Source organism: Panicum virgatum, unplaced genomic scaffold, assembly GCF_016808335.1.
Source record: "Panicum virgatum strain AP13 unplaced genomic scaffold, P.virgatum_v5 scaffold_5043, whole genome shotgun sequence".
NCBI lineage: Eukaryota > Viridiplantae > Streptophyta > Magnoliopsida > Poales > Poaceae > Panicum > Panicum virgatum.
Genome location: NW_024376457.1, coordinates 12,248 through 36,089, shown reverse-complemented (window position 1 = coordinate 36,089; position 23,842 = coordinate 12,248). Strand labels below are relative to the sequence as shown.

At 43.2% G+C, this 23,842-nt stretch overlaps 1 protein-coding gene and 1 pseudogene across 1 annotated transcript; one reads left to right on the top strand and one right to left on the bottom strand.

Annotated features, from left to right (window-relative positions):
* Positions 1-320: 320 nt before the first annotated feature.
* Positions 321-4,174, top strand: LOC120694334. The gene is made up of 2 exons (XM_039977474.1): positions 321-3,503; positions 3,615-4,174. The coding sequence occupies exons 1-2, from the start codon at positions 574-576 to the stop codon at positions 3,616-3,618; spliced, it is 2,934 nt and encodes a 977-aa protein (XP_039833408.1). The 5' UTR covers positions 321-573; the 3' UTR covers positions 3,619-4,174.
* A 6,254-nt stretch (positions 4,175-10,428) lies between these two features.
* Positions 10,429-20,806, bottom strand: LOC120694335 (annotated as a pseudogene).
* Between the last annotated feature and the right edge of the window lie 3,036 nt (positions 20,807-23,842).

The following is a 23,842-nucleotide window of genomic DNA, read 5'->3' as shown; positions in this document are numbered from 1 at the left end:
TAAGGCCGTCTCAATAGAGGTTGAGAGTTTCATCAGATGAGAGGAGAGTTCCATTCCCATAAAACACAGCCGGTATAGTTACCAAGTTCTTAGTCTTGATAACTGTGCAATGAAACTGTATATTGAGATTGGCCTAAAACATTGGCACTTTTAATTCAAACAAGTTTTAAGACACCACTGCATTCTCTCTGCTAGCTGATTTATACATGCACCAATATAATGCCCATTGATTCATACACCCCTACCTGAGCATGCATTCGTATCGGATTAACTAATTGTTAGCTGAAGCTGCAATGAATTAATGTGACCTCACCTTGTTTCCTGCTTACTCCACTGCAGCGTTTCGATGCAAGAGACGTTGGCGGTGCTAGAGAGCAAATATTTTATTATATTCGGCGCTACAGAGACAAAAAGGTCATCTATTTTAATGGTTGGAGTGGCTTTGGGGTGGCCCCGGTCCTGAGATCCATAGAACAAGAACTTCGGTCAATCAAAGCTAAGAAAACTCCTCCAGAACTATGCCTTGACAAAATAGTTTACATAGATTGCTCAGCGTGGGAAAGTAAAAGGGTGATGCAAAGGAAAATCGCAGAGGAGCTAAAACTTGTCCCTGAAACAATGGCCGTGCTTGACATGCAGGATGAGGATGATGACTTCAATGGTGTGGACCATGGCTCTAGGGATGTGATACCAAGTGTTTCGCAAGTGATTGCCCGAACCCTGGTGGACAAAAAATTTATGATGATTTTTCTTAATGGAAGTGACGATGAGGTTGATGTAACTAGGTTTGGTATTACTCCTGGCTATTGCGACCACATAATATTATGGACGTTCAAAAGACGGTCTTTGACCATACATAATCGCCTTGAGGAGATAGGAAGGAAGCTCAGATACACCCAACTTCTTCTTTATACCAGGTCGCTGGCCAGCGAATTAACAAGTTCACAGTTTCAGTCACTGTTGCGTGAAGAAGCCGCCAACATAGTCGCTCGCCAACCTTGGGTGCGAGGCATTGACCTAATAATGTTAATGGAAAGTTGCCTGTATGAGTTGTTCTTGCAATGTAGTTTTCACAGAATCACTGGATTTGCTTGGGTGGCTCATGCTCCAAACTACTGGACCTGCGATGGGATCATTAAGGCCGGGGACGTAACAAGGCAGATTATTGATAGATTGCATCAGGAAATACGTTGGGTGTGCGATGCTCCTTTGCTTGGTTCAGTGTTTGCAAAACTCATGGAAGATCCGGAGGCTCCCTTTTTTGTATTCAAAGATGATATCTCCTTCCCCAAAAAGAGGCCACATCGTTGGGTTTGTGTCACCTCGAAGAATATTACAGCAATAGATGATACAAAAGATATATTGGAAAGTGCATCGTCTTTGTTCGTAGCGTTTGAAAAGTCGGATAACCTGCAAGCCTTACCAAATGGGTTTCTTACACATTGCAGCAACCTTGGCGTGGTAATTCTTTCTTGGTGTGCATTCAGTTTTATATCACCTCCTTTCCTTCAGTGCCACAGATTGAGATTCCTCGGCTTGGATCACTGCACAAATGTCAACACAGTTGGGGTAGAAAACAATACAGATTATTGGGTGTTTCTACAAAGCCTATGGGTCCTTGACTTACGTTACACTGAATGGGACGATATCTTATCTGAAGGAAAGATGGAGATCATGGCCAACCTCAGGGAGCTAAATATCGAGGGACTCATGTGTTGGAAGTTAACAAGTAGATTATTGAGAAGGCTCCCTTACCTCCAAAAGCTTCGGATAATAAAACCTACTCACGAAGCAAAGACAACAATAGATTACTACAATTCATTTGTGGACAAAGTAGATCTGGAAATACTTGATTTGTCAGGTAACAGAGATATGGAAAATCTACCGACAAGCTTATCAATGGCAAAGAGCCTCGAGATGCTTATCCTTGATGGTTGTGACGGCCTAGAGAATGTTGTTGTGCCGAATGGGCTTCCCTCTTCCCTAAGGTCATTTAGCTTTGATGGATATGGACCAGCAACCCATTGGACATCATCTTTATTTAAGTTGCATCTAGAATCTTCTGAGCCAAAGCAACTGCCTCATGCAGATAATAGGGATGTCAAAACCTCCAAGATATCCCTACAAGGATGCACACAGTTGGAGAATTTGTTTATACGGGGGCTACCGAATCTTGTGGAGTTGGACCTCTCAGAATGTCCAATCAAGGTACTTGACCTTACAACAATGGTGGCAGATGTCCCATTGCTCAAGCGGCTCTTCCTTCTAGGTTGTGAGAATCTCCGTGCAATAATATGGGCCTCGCATGAGCCAATGAAATGGATAAAGCTAGAGTTATTGTGCATAGACACACGACCTAAGAGGGCACATGGATTTATCCGGCCATCTCTTGTCCAGTATGATCCAGAGAAACGAAAAAAGCTAGAGTTGCATGCTATTCTTGCAGACGCGAGGCTTGCTAGGTCCTTGAATCGCCTTGTGGGTCGTTATGCAGGTCGTTCAGTCTACAGGGATATTTATTTTAATATCCACTTCACTTCTCTGGCTGAGTATAGTGGAGGTGTTCAACTTGAAACGACCGGTAAGAAGATGATTGAACACAGTAATCAGCAGCACTTTGCTGTAGTGAGCCGGTATGGTGATGTACTTTCCAAGATTGGTGATGCCCCGATGCTGGTCTTCCCGCAGCCTCCCACTCAGCAGTTTGGTCATCATATTGAGATTAGTAATGGGAGCCATAACTTGGAGAATGAATTGATACGTTATGATAATTTATCTTACCTAATGGCAGAGCTCGCTAGATCGTTGCATGTGCATGATGCCTCGACGAGCGCTAGCATGCCTGAACGGTATAACCGGCATCGCCTGAAGTGGTGCCGCTTGGAAAGGTGCCCCAACATTGACACGGTCTTTCCCTCGGCTGCTCAGGATTACAAAAATGAACTGGAGACTGTTTGGATATCAGATCTCCAGAAGGCCCGCAGCATTTGGAGCAAAGGTTCCCGGTCACCTCCATCCTTTGAAAATCTGCAGCACTTGCACCTGCGCTCCTGCCCAAGGCTCCAGTTCGTTCTGCCCGTGTGGGTTGCCTCCTTCCCCAGCCTGGAGACCCTCCACATTATCCATTGCGGCGACCTCACACATGTCTTCGTGCTGGACGAGAAGTACCCGGAGGAGATCGTCACCCACGGCGTACCGTTCCCGAAGCTAACCACCATCCACTTCCACGACCTGCCGAAGCTGCAACAGATCTGCGAGGTCAAGGTGCTCGCTCCCAAGCTCAAGACCATCAGGATCAGAGGCTGCTTTGGCCTGCGCCGGCTGCCGTCCTTGCAGGGCCGCGAGCCCGGCCTCAAGAAGCCGACCGTGGAGATGGAGAAGGACGTGTGGGACGCGCTGCAGTGGGACGGGCTGGCCGCCGGCCACCACCCGGACCTCTTCGAGCCGCCCGTGCACTCACGCTACTACCGGCCGAGGCGCCTCCTCAGAGGCACCGTCCTCAGGTACCTACTTTCACAAACGTGCTCTGCATTATAGCATATCGGTTTGCCCAAACATCCATCCATATCTTTCAGCTCTGCCACTAACTGACGGCTTGTTGTCACATTGCCTAGGTGAACCCTCAAGATTTGGGCGCTGGGTTTCGTTCGTGACTTTGTGTCATGGATCAAAGTGGATTGCTGGTTTGGTTTGTTCGTGATGGCCGTTGATTTGGTTTGCTGGTTTCAGCTACTGCCTTGGCTGATTTGTTGTGTGAGGCACGGGGCCTCAGGTTGGCTCCTGTCTCTGCTGCTGATGGCCGTGTTGGCCTAGCGGTTGCCGTGTGGTTTGGAATAAAATGGCGGCATGGTTTGTGCGCCTGCACGCATGTTTCGTTCAGGCAGTCTGACCCGGCCGGCGTGTGGCTTGCGGTTGGAAGTTGGAACAATGAAGCAGCAGCTGGGTCTAGGTGCACGGTGTGCCACTGTCCACCTGCTGCATGTGTGATTGTTGTGTGGGTTTGATTTGTTTGGATTGATGAGCGCCTGGTACGCCGTCAGGTGTATGCAGTAGCTAATGAGCAGCAGCTGTGTCCTCTGTGTGTGTTTGCTGGTCGTGGCTGCTCTCAGTTTGCTATGTACTGTCTGATGAACCAAGAGACGGCTGGTTTAATTGAGTGCCTGATTCAAGACTCTTGTGATTTGTGAACCTTTTATTATGATTCAATGTATGACGTTTGTGGTGTGTGAGTGTGAATTATTCTTGCGAGCTGGTGCCAGGAGCTGTTTGTATCCATTGCATCTGTTTCTATCGAACAAAAGAACCAACTTGTGATGCAACACGCACTGAAGTGCCACCACTCTGACGAATACTGCATTTTGCTAGAGTACGGAGACAGTTCCTGTTTCCATATGTTCATTGAGCTGATGCTGGGAGATGTTTGCCATGCATCTGTTTCTACTTGGTAAAAACGATATTGATAAGGCTCTATATCGAGCAGCACATGTTTTGCCATGGCAATCACAAAAGAATTTAGTTTGTGCTGCAACACTGAAGTGCCATCGCACTAACGATTTCTTGATTTTGCTTGAGAAGGGGTACAGTTTTTGTTTTCTGATTCAGCAAGCCAAGCAAGCAAGAAAACGAATCTGTGAACCAGGCATGGTTCCCTCTGAACCCCCAATTCTTGTGAGCTGCATCGTTTACTTGTTCCCTCTTCCAAGGAAAAAAGGTTACACTAGTGAATCTTTGTTATGATCCTTTGAACCAGACAAGGTTTCCTCTGAATCCACAATCAATGCTCTTTTAAATTTTAATGATCCTTCCGAAGCAGAAATAGCGATGGAAGTTCACAACGATTGAGTTCAGTCTCCAGTCATCTCCAGTCCCAACATGGGGGATCATCACTACACTAATGAGCATAAGCACAAAACAAAAATAAAAGGTCCCACCGGATTCAAAGTCTGCAGTGCTAACCCCTACACTATGGAGCCGGCTAACGTTAATTTTCAATGTTTAATGTATCTGCAAGTAGCACATCATAGCAGTTCTCGAATCCAGTAGAATTCCGATGTGCACAAAATCTGAAACTGTAGGATCAAGAACACCGACTAGAGGGGGGGTTTGAATAGGTGGTTTAAAACTAAAAACACCAACACTAGAGAAATATAATTAGTAACAAAAAAAAGCCCTATGTCATGCTACAACTATCTCTAGTTTGGGTTTGCAACCTAGGGTGACAAGATACAAATCAAGCTCTAGTAATGTAAATAACTTAAAGTAAAGCAAGAGAAGTAACCGAGCCTGACACAAGAACTTTTTCCCGTGGTGTCGATGACTTGCCGGTCACCCCTAATCCACGTTAAGGTGGATTCCAAGAATCAACCGCCCTCTATCAAGAACTCTCTTGATCTTGAGCCGGCTTGAATCAAATAACCGCTCCACACGTCGATTCCACTAGAGTTGCTCTTCACCACTCCGGTGAGGTGAGCACAAGACCTCTCACAATCGAAATCGGGGCTCCTCAACAATCTCCTTGGAGGTGCTCCACGAAATCCACTTCTCCAAGCCGTCTAGGGAGTGGCAACTCCCAAGAGTAACAAGTCGATAACGCTTGCTTGAAGTTTCCTTAGCGCCACAAAGCTCAAACACTTGATGCCGTGCACTAGGATGCTCTCACACTCTCAAGAATGCAATCTCTAAGCAAGAATGTGTGAGAGAGGGATGGCTCAGTTCTAAAGAGTCAAGAATGTAGTCCAAATGGCCAAGATAGCCTCCATAAGGCCGGGCATTGAGTATATATAGAGGTCCCCTCAAAAACTAGCCGTTACACTCTTTTCTGCGTAATCGCGGACCGTGCGCGGTTCAAAAACCGGATGGTCCGCCGTTATAAGCCAGTGAGTCAGAGTGCATTTAATGCGTGTCAGAACTAGCCGTTACAGCCCTGGCGGACTGTCCGCGCCCTATGGGCAGACCGTCCGAAGTTATAAGTTCCAAACCACCAGAGATGAAAATCGTCTCTGGTCTTTTTTCAAATTCACCGGCGGACCGTCCGCGCCCCAGGGACGGACCGTCCCCCATTCATCCTCAAACTCCACCAGAGACCCAAAACGTCTCTGGTCATTTTGTCAAGTGACCGGCGGACCATCCACGCCCCATGTCCGCCGTTCAAGCCATCAGCACAACCAGAAAAAACACGTCTCTGGACAAATTTAACTTAAGCCGGCGGACCGTCCGCCCATCAGGGCCGGACCGTCTGCCCTTCAATCCTTTTCTCACCAAAGACAAAAACATGTCTCTGGACATTTTTACAATTGTATGGCGGACCGTCCGCCCCTCTAGGCTGGACCGTCCGCCCTTAAACAGTTAGCACAAGTTTTGATGCTGTTTTTCAAACTTTTCAAAACGAAGTTAGCCCTCATGCATGCATCTAGATATTTTGAGCAAAATGGCACTAGAGACCCATCAAACACGAGTGCAAAGACCCCTCTTGATAGTACGGCTATCTATCCAACAAACCCGGTCATTTTTCATCCACTAATCACCTTATGACCGGTAAAATGCAAAAGCCCTATATAATATACATTTGCCTTGAGCCTGAGCTTTGCACATCAACTCCAAATGTTCCATAATCATCCTTTGAACCTCATTCATCCATGGACTATCTTATGCACATCATCTCAAATGCAATTGTTAGTCCATAACCGTTGTCATTAATTACCAAAACTCGAATTAGGGGCCTAGATGCTTTCAATCTCCCCCTTTTTGGTAATTGATGACAACACAAATTTTGGAGTGATAAAATGTTTCAAGTCAACTTTATACACAAGACATAAGGTAGACTTGGAATTGAACTTTGGAAGAACTTACTCATTTTTCTTGAAATTTTTAGAATATGATATGAATAAATTCACCTAAGTTCGATGAATAGAGAGAACTCCCCCTTGACATGTGCATATAATTTTGAATGAAATCCATGAGCACAAATATATAGATTTGAAAAATTTGACGGAGTTTCCCCTACAAGTGGAAATCGAGGCATACAACATACAAGATATATATGATATGAATTCAAAATAATTAGCACAACCTCAACAAACCACAAGAGTAACCATAGTGATAAAGAGTTTCACAAGCCAATATAGTTCACCACAAATTACAAACCAAGGGTGAAAATTGCAACTAATCCGGTGCAACATTCAAGAATCAAGCATATTGATATATGCCATCATTTTCTTAGAGATCATGTGAACAAGGGTGATATCAAAATTGATGGAATTGGCACGGATGATCAATTGGCCGATATATTTACCAAGCCATTGGATAAATTTCGGTTTTGTAAGTTGAGAAATGATCTAAACATCATTGACTTCTGAAATGTGGCTTGGTAAATATATCGGCCAATTGATCATCCGTGCCAATTCCATCAATCTTGATATCACCTTTGTTCACATGATGTCTAAGAAAATGATGGCGGATATCAATATGCTTGATTCTTGAATGTTGCACCAGATTAGTTGCAATTTTCACCCTTGGTTTGTAATTTGTGGTGAACTATATTGGCTTGTGAAACTCTTTATCACTATGGTTACTCTTGTGGCTTGTTGAGGTTGTGCTAATTATTTTTAATTCATATCATATATATCTTGTATGTTGTATGCCTCGATTTCCACTTGTAGGGGAAACTCCGTCAAAATTTTAAAATCTATATATTTGTGCTCATGGATTTCATTCAAAATTATATGCACATATCAAGGGGGAGTTCTCTCTACTCATCGAACTTAGGTGAATTTATTCATATCATATTCTAAAATTTTCAAGAAAAATGAGTAAGTTCTTCCAAAGTTCAATTCCAAGTCTACCTTATGCCTTGTGTATAAAGTTGACTTGAAGCTTTTTATCACTCCAAAATTAGTGTTGTCATCAATTACCAAAAAGAGGGAGATTGAAAGCATCTAGGCCCCTAATTCGAGTTTTGGTAATTAATGACAACGGTTATGGACTAACAATTGCATTTGAGATGATGTGCATAAGATAGTCCATGGATGAATGAGGTTCAAAGGATGATTATGGAACATTTGGAGTTGATGTGCAAAGCTCAGGCTCAAGGCAAATGTATATTATATAGGGCTTTTGCATTTTGCCGGTCATAAGGCGATCAGTGGATGAAAAATGACCGGGTTTGTTGGATAGATAGTCGTACTATCAAGAGGGGTCTTTGCACTCGTGCTTGATGGGTCTCTAGTGCCATTTTGCTCAAAATATCTAGATGCATGCATGAGGGCTAACTTCGTTTTGAAAAGTTTGAAAAACAGCATCAAAACTTGTGCTAACTGTTTAAGGGCGGACGGTCCAGCCTAGAGGGGCGGACGGTCCGCCATACAATTGTAAAAATGTCCAGAGACATGTTTTTGTCTTTGGTGAGAAAAGGATTGAAGGGCAGACGGTCCGGCCCTGATGGGCGGACGGTCCGCCGGCTTAAGTAAAATTTGTCCAGAGACGTGTTTTTTCTAGTTGTGCTGATGGCTTGAACGGCGGACGGTCCGCCCAAGGGGCGCGGATGATCCACCGGTCACTTGAGAAAATGACCAGAAACATTTTGGGTCTCTAGTGGAGTTTGAGGATGAACGGCGGATGGTCCGCCCCTGGGGCGCGGACGGTCCGCCGGTCAGTTTGAAAAAAGACCAGAGACGATTTTCATCTCTAGTGGTTTGGAACTTATAAATGCGGACGATCTGCCCATAGGGCGCGGACGGTCCGCCAGGGCTGTAATGGCTAGTTCTGACACGCATTAAATGCACTCTGACTCACTGGCTTATAACGGCGGACGGTACGGTTTTTGAACCGCGGACGGTCTGCGATTACGCAGAAAAGAGTGTAACGGCTAGTTTTTTAGGGGACCTCTATATATACTCAATGCCCGGCCTTTGGGAGGCTCTCTTGGCCATTTGGACTACATTCTTGACTCTTTAGAACTGAGCCATCCCTCTCTCACACATTCTTGCTTAGAGATTGCATTCTTGAGAGTGTGAGAGCATCCTAGTGCACGGCATCAAGTGTTTGAGCTTTGTGGCGCTAAGAAAACTTTAAGCAAGCGTCATCGACTTGTTACTCTTGGGAGTTGCCGCTCCCTAGACGGCTTGGAGAAGCGGATTTCGTGGAGCACCTCCAAGGAGATTGTTGAGGAGCACCGATTTCGATTGTGAGAGGTCTTGTGCTCACCTCACCGGAGTGGTGAAGAGCAACTCTAGTGGAATCGAGGTGTGGAGCGGTTATTTGATTCAAGCCGGCTCAAGATCAAGAGAGTTCTTGATAGAGGAGCGGTTGATTCTTGGAATCCACCTTAACGTGGATTAGGGGTGACAGGCAAGTCATCGACACCACGGGAAAAAGTTCTTGTGTCAAGCTCGGTTACTTCTCTTGCTTTACTTTGAGCTATTTACATTACTAGAGCTTGATTTGTATCTTGTCACTTTAGGTTGCAAATCCAAACTAGAGATAGTTGTAGCATGACATAGGGCTTTTTTTTGTTACTAATTATATTTCTCTAGTGTTGGTGTTTTTAGTTTTAAACCGCATATTCAAACCACCCCTCTAGTCGGTGTTCTTGATCCTACAGTTTCAGATTTTGTGCACATCGGAATTCTACTGGATTCGAGAACTGCTATGATGTGCTACTTGCAGATACATTAAACATTGAAAATTAACGTTAGCCGTCTCCATAGTGTAGGGGTTAGCACTGCAGACTTTGAATCCGGTGGGACCTTTTATTTTTGTTTTGTGCTTATGCTCATTAGTGTAGTGATGATCCCCCATGTTGGGACTGGAGATGACTGGAGACTGAACTCAATCGTTGTGAACTTCCATCGCTATTTCTACTTCGGAAGGATCATTAAAATTTAAAAGAGCATTGATTGTGGATTCAGAGGAAACCTTGTCTGGTTCAAAGGATCATAACAAAGATTCACTAGTGTAACCTTTTTTCCTTGGAAGAGGGAACAAATAAACGATGCAGCTCACAAGAATTGGGGGTTCAGTGGGAACCATGCCTGGTTCACAGATTCGTTTTCTTGCTTGCTTGGCTTGCTGAATCAGAAAACAAAAACTGTACCCCTTCTCAAGCAAAATCAAGAAATCGTTAGTGCGATGGCACTTCAGTGTTGCAGCACAAACTAAATTCTTTTGTGATGGCCATGGCAAAACATGTGCTGCTCGATATAGAGCCTTATCAATATCGTTTTTACCAAGTAGTAACAGATGCATGGCAAACATCTCCCAGCATCAGCTCAATGAACATATGGAAACAGGAACTGTCTCCGTACTCTAGCAAAATGCAGTATTCGTCAGAGTGGTGGCACTTCAGTGCGTGTTGCATCACAAGTTGGTTCTTTTGTTCGATAGAAACAGATGCAATGAATACAAACAGCTCCTGGCACCAGCTCGCAAGAATAATTCACACTCACACACCACAAACGTCATACATTGAATCATAATAAAAGGTTCACAAATCACAAGAGTCTTGCATCAGGCACTCAAACCAGCCGTCTCTTGGTTCATCAGACAGTACATAGCAAACTGAGAGCAGCCACGACCAGCAAACACACACAGAGGACACAGCTGCTGCTCATTAGCTACTGCATACACCTGACGGCGTACCAGGCGCTCATCAATCCAAACAAATCAAACCCACACAACAATCACACATGCAGCAGGTGGACAGTGGCACACCGTGCACCTAGACCCAGCTGCTGCTTCATTGTTCCAACTTCCAACCGCAAGCCACACGCCGGCCGGGTCTGACTGCCTGAACGAAACATGCGTGCAGGCGCACAAACCATGCCGCAATTTTATTCCAAACCACACGGCAACCGCTAGGCCAACACGGCCATCAGCAGCAGAGACAGGAGCCAACCTGAGGCCCCGTGCCTCACACAACAAATCAGCCAAGGCAGTAGCTGAAACCAACAAACCAAATCAACGGCCATCACGAACAAACCAAACCAGCAATCCACTTTGATCCATGACACAAAGTCACGAACGAAACCCAGCGCCCAAATCTTGAGGGTTCACCTAGGCAATGTGACAACAAGCCGTCAGTTAGTGGCAGAGCTGAAAGATATGGATGGATGTTTGGGCAAACCGATATGCTATAATGCAGAGCACGTTTGTGAAAGTAGGTACCTGAGGACGGTGCCTCTGAGGAGGCGCCTCGGCCGGTAGTAGCGTGAGTGCACGGGCGGCTCGAAGAGGTCCGGGTGGTGGCCGGCGGCCAGCCCGTCCCACTGCAGCGCGTCCCACACGTCCTTCTCCATCTCCACGGTCGGCTTCTTGAGGCCGGGCTCGCGGCCCTGCAAGAACGGCAGCCGGCGCAGGCCAAAGCAGCCTCTGATCCTGATGGTCTTGAGCTTGGGAGCGAGCACCTTGACCTCGCAGATCTGTTGCAGCTTCGGCAGGTCGTGGAAGTGGATGGTGGTTAGCTTCGGGAACGGTACGCCGTGGGTGACGATCTCCTCCGGGTACTTCTCGTCCAGCACGAAGACATGTGTGTGTTAAATTTAATTATCCATGAACAGGATCTTAGCTTAGTCTAATCATGATCACTAATTACTTAATGCGGAATTAATTAGATTAATACTGACCAGAACCTTTGAATCCATGAACGCCTCTGTAGTTGTAGTAGTAGGGCTGATGTAGATGAAGTAGAGTTTAATCTTCACCAATTAGAGAGATTTAGATCTCTTGTTGATGAAGATCTTGATGTCGATGATGACCAGCAACTCCTGTCGGTGCCTGCCACGAAGTAGATGAGGAAGTCGCGCTTCCAGTCCCTCCAGTGCCCTAATTGATTGGTGTTTTGCTAATCGCGAGATTAGCTTATTAGGGTTACAGAGGGTACCCCTCCGTCTCATATTTATAGACAGCACTGTGGGACCGGGGCCGACTTATAGATGGAAACATTAGGTGTACCTGCCAATCACGGTACATGACTTATTTGGTATGTTATCTCTAATTTGTGGAAATTATTTGCCATGCAGATCTAGGTTGTTATCCTGAGATCACAAATTTCCAACATTCTCCCACTTGATTGAACGGTTAACAACTTAGGTTCGCTTTAAACTTATGTTCACACTCAGTACAACAGTAAGACCGGACCAATGCGTCGTCAGTAGTATTTAATTCACTACCGGGACTCCATTACCCACAGTTCACTGCAATACCTCGATAGAACGCTTATTACTTATTTGGGAATGATCATGTATCCAGAATCAAGTCCAAGACCGTTCACAAATCCCATACTTAATTTCGCGAAAAATTAAATGGGATGAGTGACAAGTCTTGAATAATATTTGCTAGCATAAACTCAAACTTATTTCTTTAACTTTAATAACTTGATCCTGGGACCTTTCTTTCACAACATAATACTTAATCATCAGTAGTCTAGACATCATCAAAAATTATGTTGTTACTCGAATGAATACCGCAATCATAGCAGTATCAATTTGCTGTCCATAAACTTAACACCGGAATATAATTCTGAAGCTTGATAAGTTAAAACATGCTTATGCAATCTCAGCTTTTGTTATGCCAAATTTGCTTAGAGCTCTCAATAAAATTGCTCTTTTCTGCGAAAGTGAAGGACATAATCTAATGTGCACTTTTACATCCTCGCACTCTTACAGAACTCTTAGCTAAATGATTTATAATAAACAAGCATGCTATGGTGTCTTGTACATTATCCAATGGACCTCTTTTGGATAATATTAAACACATAAGGATTTCCGGCTTACAAATGCAAAGTCAATCACTTAGAGACTCATGCATAAGCTTCAAAAGATTGAAGCATAAGGAACGTCTTCCTTAACTTTATCTCAACTTTATTCTCAGAGTATTAGACATAATTTGCTAATAGAACAGCATATCTTAATATTTATTTGTATTGTATCACTTTAGACAACTTACATCTCAAGTGATGATCCTAACACTTTCTTGGTCCAATCTTAGTGTACATTGATGCCCAAAAAACATAAGAGGCTTTCACCAAGATTACTTTAAATTTAATTTAATGATGATAGGAAATCTCACAATATTAGTAGCATATTCTAATCGCCACTTTACTTAGTAGAGCATCATCCACTTAAGTATTAAGATAATAACTTTTCCACCTTAATCTCAGTACATACCTTTATCCATGAACATTTAATCATGGTAAGCTATAAGCTCAGTATTTTTAATTTTCTTTCGGAATCATGATCATGGCAAGATACTAATTTGATTCCATCACAAATTTATACTAAAGCTCATAGACTCAATTTATGGCCTCCTTTATAGTGACCTTCAAAACGAATGAGGTCATTCTTTTATGCCAACATCAACCGTTATTATATATCACATATTCATGTTGGGATTAATCAACTTATGAGAATCCTCAACAAAATATATGGTAGCTTAAGATGGAGGTTTACTTAACTAATGGCATGAGTTAAATATTATGAGATTCTGCTACTTGAATCATCGATGTGGGGTAACTAAGCCCACATCTCTCCAAATCATCTCTTCCTCCTTTGTGAGCTCCCACTAACTCCCACTAATCTCTGCATTCTTTTAAGAACACAACAGTTGAAACAACTGATCTTTGCATTCCTTTAGAAACACAATAGTTGAGACAATTATAGTGGTAGAAATGATACCCTCGGACTTATTAGGATATCCATAAATGGTAGCTCATCATGACATAAGTTCTTTATCTTTAGTATACCATTGATCAATTTCCTTTACTAATCAAGCTCACACCAGCGATGGCTAGAAATGAACAAGAGCAGCAAAGTTTATGGTCAAATATTTACCAAACAGCGATGGCCAGAAATGATAAATATAAGCCATACTTCAAAAGTCTCGAGCTTCATTGAACTAGTCAAATAGCGATGGCTAAAATGAACTAGAGCAACAAAACTTTGTGAACATGTATCCATTAATCAGCGATGGCCAGAATAATGAATAAAGTCACACTTAACTTTATTTGAGACAATTGGCTTTATGGAGTAATTCTCCTGTCACAATGGTTTTTTTTTAGAGCGTTCTCCATCATATTCACCCTTTATATGAGCCGATTTTCTAATTCAGCCTTTTAAATATCAATCTTTATGGGCAAATAAAATATGGTGATAACTCTTTATAGTCTTACATCTAATGACTGGAGTATCTCTCATTCTTATGAGACATTACAACTGGAGTATCTCTTATACTTGATGAGACATTCCAATTCTCCCCTTCGAAATGTGATTTAACTAATAATATCACAATTTCGACAAGGTCTCATCAACAACTTATTGAAACATTACACAATATGCAAGAAATAAATAAAATAATTCCTTGACAAGATAGCAAAATCAACAATGATGATATACTTATTATCTCAAAACTTAACAAATGTTCAGAATCACTTATTACTGAAAACAAATATGGCTAAATATATAAAACTAATGCGAAGCATTTAACATCTTCTTCATCATCATCATCATTAAACTTTGCTCCCCTTGAACTCCCCTGATCTTATGGGTCAGACTTAATGACCTACTGGGAATGTATCTCAATCAATCCACCAAAATTTAGGGGAAATTTTAACTTAAAAGAGCTTATGAGACAACTTTATTATCCCTCCTTTGCACTTGATGAAGTGACTCACATAACTTATATCTTACTGGAGTATCCACATTTTGAGCACGCTTATTATAATTCTCTAGTAGAGAAGCCATAAGATATGACACCAGCAGATCATCAGAGATGATCCTGCCAGTGCTTTCAACTCAGCAGCCATGTTGTACATGCTCTTAATGTGTATACTTAGTCCATTGCGCCCATCATAACGTGAGGTAGACAACTTATATATGAGGAAGTTGAAATAATTAATTTTATAACATTCCTTAATGGAGTTCATAAACTCTTTAACATTTAGTTCCCTATCATCCTTCCTATAAGGAAATGCTCCCCTTATGGCATCTGAGATCGAATGTTTTATAACTAATTTTGCAAATTCGTTGGATTTTTACCATTTCTCCAACTTAATTGCTCATTATGATTCTAAGTACTTATAGAAGGATTAACAGGTTTATACTCATAAAGTGCGTAACCAAAGTCCAGAACCTTGAGAACAGCATGCACCTCTTTATTCCGCTTGGGAAAATTGGTGTCATTAAAAGGGCTCAATGGTACTTAGTAAGTCCTTATAATCCACTGAAAAATCATAAAATTGAAGTCTCAATAATCTTATACAACAAGATGCACATAAAGGCACAAGATTAACCCTACGATGGTCTGATTAAAATCATGCCATAAGTTTCAATTTGCATCACCGATGGGGAAAACAAACGAAACTTATCATTAACTCATAATTAAAACAACGATGGTCAGAATTAATTACAAGTGTACTCTAATCAAACTTCTCGATGGTTCCATTTGATTAGAGAGCATCTTAATTGCACATGGTGGAAAACAAATAATTTTTCAGATTAAACAATGCGAACTAATGCAATGTTCATCAATATCATAATGAAAACATTAAGACAAATACACTTATTCTGGAATTTTAAACTCAAACTTAAGCAGTGAAATAACACATAAATCATGAAGAGATTAAATTTCATTGTAAATATAAGCCTAATAAAATCTTAAACTTTACCATATAATCAGTGCATAAAACATTATTAAACTTAATTGCACTGAAAATTGAAATTTTATTGCACTTACAAAAGATAAAGCTCATTAATCTTTAGATTCTTTCTCATTTAGCAAGCACATCTAACATTATGAATTAATTGTGCCGAAAAATAAGACTCCTCAGTAGCTTAAAATTAAGCTCATTATCAGTGATAATTTTTCATAATTATTCTTAAATTAACCTTATAACATCAAAATTATGAAAAATATCACTATTCATAATTGAGAAATATCTACCATAAATAAAATAAGCAATAAACTTATTTGCAAAAATTATAAACAATAGATAACTCAAATATGAAATACTCATGGGCATTAAATAAACACAAGGCTGGTAATCTTAAGTGCAACAGAAAAATAAATAAAGCCTTTAACATAATCAATAAAGAAATTAAGCTTAAAACAGTAAAGAAATAAGCTTAAAACATTAAACAGTAAAGAAAAAAGGCTTTATATCTTAAAACTGGGCTCAAAACTCATAAACCAGTTCAAAAAACTCAAATCGGCTCGGCCCAAAACCATGCGCTCGGCTCGGCCCAGCAGAGCGCCAGCCCATTTGGCCCATTCACTCACAAAACCCTAATGTGAAGAAATCTGGACCGTTTATCAGGATTCGGCGGCCAGGAGCTAATCTGGTGCCGTATAAAAGGTTGAGCTGCTGTCTGAGAACTCTAATCCAGCGTCACTCCTTTTCCTCCTCACTCTTTGAGCAGCCGCCGCAACTGGCACGGCTCGCCGGCCGCATGATGCCCGCGCGCTGGTCGGTGCGTCTACGCCGCGCCGCGAGCGCCGCGTGCCGCGCGCCTTCCGTCATGCGCAGCCCGGGGCCCAAGCGCCGTCCGCCGGCCACGCTCGGTAGCACCGCCGAGCGCCTGATGCGCGTGGGTGTGGCGCGGCTCTCTTCATGCCGCTGAGCGCCGCCACACGGGGCCTCGCGAACGCGTGCGTAGGCCGCACGGGTTCCAGGGTGCGCTGGGCGCTGCAGCCAAGCCACTGCTGGCTGCGTGTCGCAAGGGCCGTGTGCCACGAGAGCACGGGCCTGCAGGCCGCTGGCTGCATGTCCTGGTCATGCGCCCTACTGGGCCCCTCGTCGGCGAGTGCGTGCGTACTGATCGCGCGCACAGCCGTCGAGGGATCCTAGCGGTGCAGATGGCCGGGCACATGCGCTCCTCATGCGCATGGCTGACGCGGTTGGCTCATGCACGTATCTGGCGGTGCTGCTCTCATCCGTGGGTGCTGGTGAGCATGTGTGGCGGTGACATCATGCCACACACAGTCCCAGCAGCCAAGGTAAGATTTTCTCAATTTTCAGGGTTAGGATTCATGAGGGATTTTGGGATTTCTTAATGCGATCTGAAATTTTCTTTCCCCTTCTTCTAATTGCTGACTGATGCAACTAATCTTATGGATTTGACTTCAATTTTGCGGAATAAACATTAACAGTGGGCTAATTTTGGGGAAAACTTAGTAGCCGAAACCCTAGAACCCTAATTACTTAACTTAATCATGAAATTAACTTAATCATGCCTAGGTTTATTCATAACTTAGCATTAACATAATTGTTTAGATCTAAACCGAAGTACTTAGTCTAATCAGATTAAGATTTGCATTAATCAGTGTCTAATCTGAACATAATTAGACTAATGACTTCGTAAACATGCATCTTAATCTAATTCGCCCATTAAAACCTTACTGCAGGGACTAATCTTAGTTCAATCAAGATGATTACTTATATAATTTGCACATTTTCACACTGCAGAGGCTTAGTAGATCCAATCTACTAATTGCATCATACTGATTTGCATATAAAGTAATTATGCATAACAGATCTAGTCTGCTATTAACAGAGGCTTAAAACTTGATGGCTCTGGATATTAGGATCACGATAGAACTAAGTAGGCTTTTGATACCGATTGTTAGATTTAATTATCCATGAACAGGATCTTAGCTTAGTCTAATCATGATCACTAATTACTTAATGCGGAATTAATTAGATTAATACTGACCAGAACCTTTGAATCCATGAACGCCTCTGTAGTTGTAGTAGTAGGGCTGATGTAGATGAAGTAGAGTTTAATCTTCACCAATTAGAGAGATTTAGATCTCTTGTTGATGAAGATCTTGATGTCGATGATGACCAGCAACTCCTGTCGGTGCCTGCCACGAAGTAGATGAGGAAGTCGCGCTTCCAGTCCCTCCAGTGCCCTAATTGATTGGTGTTTTGCTAATCGCGAGATTAGCTTATTAGGGTTACAGAGGGTACCCCTCCGTCTCATATTTATAGACAGCACTGTGGGACCGGGGCCGACTTATAGATGGAAACATTAGGTGTACCTGCCAATCACGGTACATGACTTATTTGGTATGTTATCTCTAATTTATGGAAATTATTTGCCATGCAGATCTAGGTTGTTATCCTGAGATCACAAATTTCCAACAGTGTGAGGTCGCCGCAATGGATAATGTGGAGGGTCTCCAGGCTGGGGAAGGAGGCAACCCACACGGGCAAAACGAACTGGAGCCTTGGGCAGGAGCGCAGGTGCAAGTGCTGCAGATTTTCAAAGGATGGAGGTGACCGGGATGCTGCGGGCCTTCTGGAGATCTGATATCCAAACAGTATCCAGTTCATTTTTGTAATCCTGAGCAGCCGAGCGAAAGACCGTGTCAATGTTGGGGCACCTTTCCATGCGGCACCACTTCAGGCGATGCCGGTTGTACCGTTCAGGCATGCTAGCGCTCGTCGAGGCATCATGCACATGCAACGATCTAGCGAGCTCTGCCATTAGGTAAGATAAATTATCATAACGTACCAATTCATTCTCCAAGCTATGGCTCCCATTACTAATCTCAATATGATGACCAAACTGCTGAGTGGGAGGCTGCGGGAAGACCAGCATCGGGGCATCACCAATCTTGGAAAGTACATCACCATACCGGCTCACTACAGCAAAGTGCTGCTGATTACTGTGTTCAATCATCTTCTTACCGGTCGTTTCAAGTTGAACACCTCCACTATACTCAGCCGGAGAAGTGAAGTGGATATTAAAATAAATATCCCTGTAGACTGAACGACCTGCATAACGACCCACAAGACGATTCAAGGACCTACCAAGCCTCGCGTCTGCAAGAATAGCATGCAACTCTAGCTTTTGTCGTTTCTCTGGATCATACTGGGCAAGAGATGGCCGGATAAATCCATGTGCCCTCTTAGGTCGTGTGTCTATGCACAATAACTCTAGCTTTATCCATTTCATTGGATCATGCGAGGCCCATATTATTGCACGGAGATTCTCACAACCTAGAAGGAAGAGCCGCTTGAGCAATGGGACATCTGCCACCATTGTTGTAAGGTCAAGTACCTTGATTGGACATTCTGAGAGGTCCAACTCCACAAGATTCGGTAGCCCCCGTATAAACAAATTCTCCAACTGTGTGCATCCTTGTAGGGATATCTTGGAGGTTTTGACATCCCTATTATCTGCATGAGGCAGTTGCTTTGGCTCAGAAGATTCTAGATGCAACTTAAATAAAGATGATGTCCAATGGGTTGCTGGTCCATATCCATCAAAGCTAAATGACCTTAGGGAAGAGGGAAGCCCATTCGGCACAACAACATTCTCTAGGCCGTCACAACCATCAAGGATAAGCATCTCGAGGCTCTTTGCCATTGATAAGCTTGTCCGTAGATTTTCCATATCTCTGTTACCTGACAAATCAAGTATTTCCAGATCTACTTTGTCCACAAATGAATTGTAGTAATCTATTGTTGTCTTTGCTTCGTGAGTAGGTTTTATTATCCGAAGCTTTTGGAGGTAAGGGAGCCTTCTCAATAATCTACTTGTTAACTTCCAACACATGAGTCCCTCGATATTTAGCTCCCTGAGGTTGGCCATGATCTCCATCTTTCCTTCAGATATGATATCGTCCCATTCAGTGTAACGTAAGTCAAGGACCCATAGGCTTTGTAGAAACACCCAATAATCTGTATTGTTTTCTACCCCAACTGTGTTGACATTTGTGCAGTGATCCAAGCCGAGGAATCTCAATCTGTGGCACTGAAGGAAAGGAGGTGATATAAAACAGAATGCACACCAAGAAAGAATTACCACGCCAAGGTTGCTGCAATGTGTAAGAAATCCATTTGGTAAGGCTTGCAGGTTATCCGACTTTTCAAACGCTACGAACAAAGACGATGCACTTTCCAATATATCTTTTGTATCATCTATTGCTGTAATATTCTTCGAGGTTACACAAACCCAACGATGTGGCCTCTTTTTGGGGAAGGAGATATCATCTTTGAATACAAAAAATGGAGCCTCCGGATCTTCCATGAGTTTTGCAAACACTGAACCAAGCAAAGGAGCATCGCACACCCAAAGTATTTCCTGATGCAATCTATCAATAATCTGCCTTGTTACGTCCCCGGCCTTAATGATCCCATCGCAGGTCCAGTAGTTTGGAGCATGAGCCACCCAAGCAAATCCAGTGATTCTGTGAAAACTACATTGCAAGAACAACTCATACAGGCAACTTTCCATTAACATTATTAGGTCAATGCCTCGCACCCAAGGTTGGCGAGCGACTATGTTGGCGGCTTCTTCACGCAACAGTGACTGAAACTGCGAACTTGTTAATTCGCTGGCCAGCGACCTGGTATAAAGAAGAACTTGGGTGTATCTGAGCTTCCTTCCTATCTCCTCACGGCGATTATGTATGGTCAAAGACCGTCTTTTGAACGTTCATAACATTATGTGGTCGCAATAGCCAGGAGTAATACCAAACCTAGTTACATCAACCTCATCGTCACTTCCATTAAGAAAAATCATCATAAATTTTTTGTCCACCAGGGTTCGGGTAATCACTTGCGAAACACTTGGTATCACATCCCTAGAGCCATGGTCCACACCATTGAAGTCATCATCCTCATCCTGCATGTCAAGCACGGCCATTGTTTCAGGGCCAAGTTTTAGCTCCTCTGCGATTTTCCTTTGCATCACCCTTTTACTTTCCCACGCTGAGCAATCTATGTAAACTATTTTGTCAAGGCATAGTTCTGGAGGAGTTTTCTTAGCTTTGATTGACCGAAGTTCTTGTTCTATGGATCTCAGGACCGGGGCCACTCCAACCATTAAAATAGATGACCTTTTTGTCTCTGTAGCGCCGAATATAATAAAATATTTTCTCTCCAGCACCGCCAACGTCTCTTGCATCGAAACCCTGCAGTGGAGTAAGCAGGAAACAAGGTGAGGCCACATTAATTCATTGCAGCTTCAGCTAACAATTAGTTAATCCGATACGAATGCATGCTCAGGTAGGGGTGTATGAATCTATGGGTATTATATTGGTGTATGTATAAATCAGCTAGCAGAGAGAATGCAGTGGTGTCTGAAAACTTGTTTGAATTAAAAGTGCCAATGTTTTAGGCCAATCTCAATATACAGTTTCATTGCACAGTTATCAAGACTAAGAACTTGGTAACTATACCGGCTGTGTTTTATGGGAATGGAACTCTCATCTCATCTGATGAAACTCTCAACCTCTATTGAGACGGCCTTACAGTCACACGAACTAGCAAGGTGGCCTACACAATTAGCGCGGGTAGCTAGTCTTTTCTATGTCAGTATTTGGTTATTTTTATTTTAAAATAAATAGATGCAAATAGTTGTATTTAGTCGTGTCTTCATTGTAACTGACCATGGTATATCTATGCTTTTTTTCATCATCATATATGTGGTGTATCTTATTGAACATTAATTTAGAAAGAAGAATATACCCTATCTAGAAACATATTTGTTATATTTACTTAAAGAAATATAATTTTGTTTAGATTTTTAATTGGAGATGTACATTTTTTTGTAAGTTATGGACACATGATAAGCTATCGTTAGATTTCTAGTGAAATATCTAGATGAGTGGTCCAATATATATCACCAGAAGTAATCATTCGAATTTGATTTTGAATGAAACATTAATGAGCAGTGGAAGCGTCCTCTTTAGTTCTCATCATATGAAAATTGCTTTCCTATTTTCTTTGTTGTCTAATCGTTGGTTGTTACCGCCCCATTCATTATGCTTACATATTGTCTTATGGCTGAGGACCGAGCTTAGCTCGGTTGGCTCGCTCGCCAGGTGCACGAGCGACCGGGCACGGGTTCGATCCCGGGATCGGACAACGCGTGCCTCACTAGGTGTGTAGGAACAATATATCTCTTAATAAATCTCGTTGCCTCCTACGGATGCGGTACAACTGTCATGTCTATCAGCCGTGGTACCGAGCCTACGGATGCGGTACAATTGTCACATCTATCAGCCGTGGTACAGAGCCTAGGTATAAGATGTAGGTCTAGCTTGCGCACTAGAGGTGTGAGTGTGTGGGTTGGTGTACGTGTGGGATGTATGGTAGTGCGTGAGTTTAGATACTACAACTTGTACTGGAAGGTTGAGGCAATCAAAAAAAATATTGTCTTATGGCTGTTGTAACTTTTCCCAGCCCAAAACTGTGTGCCATTATTAACAAATTCATTGTTGAGGTTAGCAAGGTATCACATTATCTTTTTTGCTCATCCTCTTTCTCCCACTTCTGCTCCAAAGGAGATCCGCCCACTATGTTTTTTCTTTTGCGAAAGGGAAGATATATTAAACCATGAAATAGTACATCCCCCATTTTACAACCAGACCCCCGAAAGAAAAGGAAATTACAAAGGAGTCCCTAAAACTCATGTTCATCATCCTCATCTTCTTAGGAGCTCCGGTCAGCAGCAGAAGCCTCGATCCATCACCAGCAGGAGCAGAATCGAAGCTGAATCCTCCAAATCCTCCATCATCAGACTCCATAGCATGGTTAAGCCGCAAAAACCACCGTCCCAGATCTCCCATCAGGATGGATTTAAACCACTGAAAGAGTATCAGCAATCTGATCGACGGAGAGGAAAGATGAGCAGACTCCAAGAGATGGCACACCAGGCTGCCGGAGACAAAGATGGCGCCACCTCCTCCAGATCGAAGAAGAAGTCCACCAGGAAGACCGCAGCCGGCGACAACACCACCAGCCCGGTAGGTAAAGCTCACAGTGGAGCACATAAGATCCTTCCCTAACGCCAAGATAAAGACCAGTACTAACCATATGCAGATCTCGCCGGAGACGACACCACCGTTGCCATCATCGCCGGAAAGTTGCACAGGTACCCTAACCCTAGCCAGCGATATAAAAGGCGCCGGTGGGACAAAGGACCTACTAGAACTAAAGCCTAAAGCTATATAGGCCCTCCTGCCAAAGGAGCCGGGCACCCCTCTCATACCCGCCGCTAGCAAGGACGCCGAAGTGGAGGGGCCATCAGACCGACGGAGGGAAGAACAAGTCGCCCTCGAAATCGCCCTATTTTACTATAGAAGGGGAAAGACGGTTCGAGTAGCAACACCATCTGCCCACTATGTTAAGGTCAACAAAGACGTACCCTTGAATGGGCCTGGCCTTCCATACTACATGAAACTTTTTATGGATGTGCATGCATGCTAAACATCGGTTTTCGAGTTCCTTTATTCTAGATCACCTCACCACTCTGCCATGGTTGTATTATTGTCCTTTTCTTCTAAATTTTTCACCTCTTGGCTATCCACTAAACATCATGCTATATAGCGAGACATCACCATCTTATTATGCCTTGATGGTAGGGAAACTGTAGGATGCTGACGGCCCGGGACACATGGGTGTCATCACAGATGCCTATTACAACTCGGGTACGGGGGTAATCAGGACTATGACTCTAGGCAAGGTGTATACATGGAAGGCTTAGTCAACTACGAGTGATTTTAGGGATAACTTGTACTAAAGAACTTGGATTGTACTCAAACCAGGACTCCATGTAACCGATCTTGTAACTCTGCCTCCCCAGTATATAAGGCGAGACAGGGACCCCTCCAAAACATACACAATCAATACGATCAAGCACAAACATGACGTAGGGTATTACGATCTTGACTTGAGTCAGCCCGAACCTATCTAAATTGCTCGTGTTCACCATTGCTCTTCAGATTACGGCGAGGCTCCGCTGAACTACTCGCCTACGCAGATACCCCTAGGTAGCTTTGTCGGTAAAAAAACACCGACAGCTGGCGCGCCAGGTAGGGGCCTTCGCCAACAATCGTCAAG

Bases quoted from the DNA above. Each gene is read 5' to 3' on its own strand.
- LOC120694334 (XM_039977474.1), top strand. From the start codon at position 574: ATGCAAAGGAAAATCGCAGAGGAGCTAAAACTTGTCCCTGAAACAATG.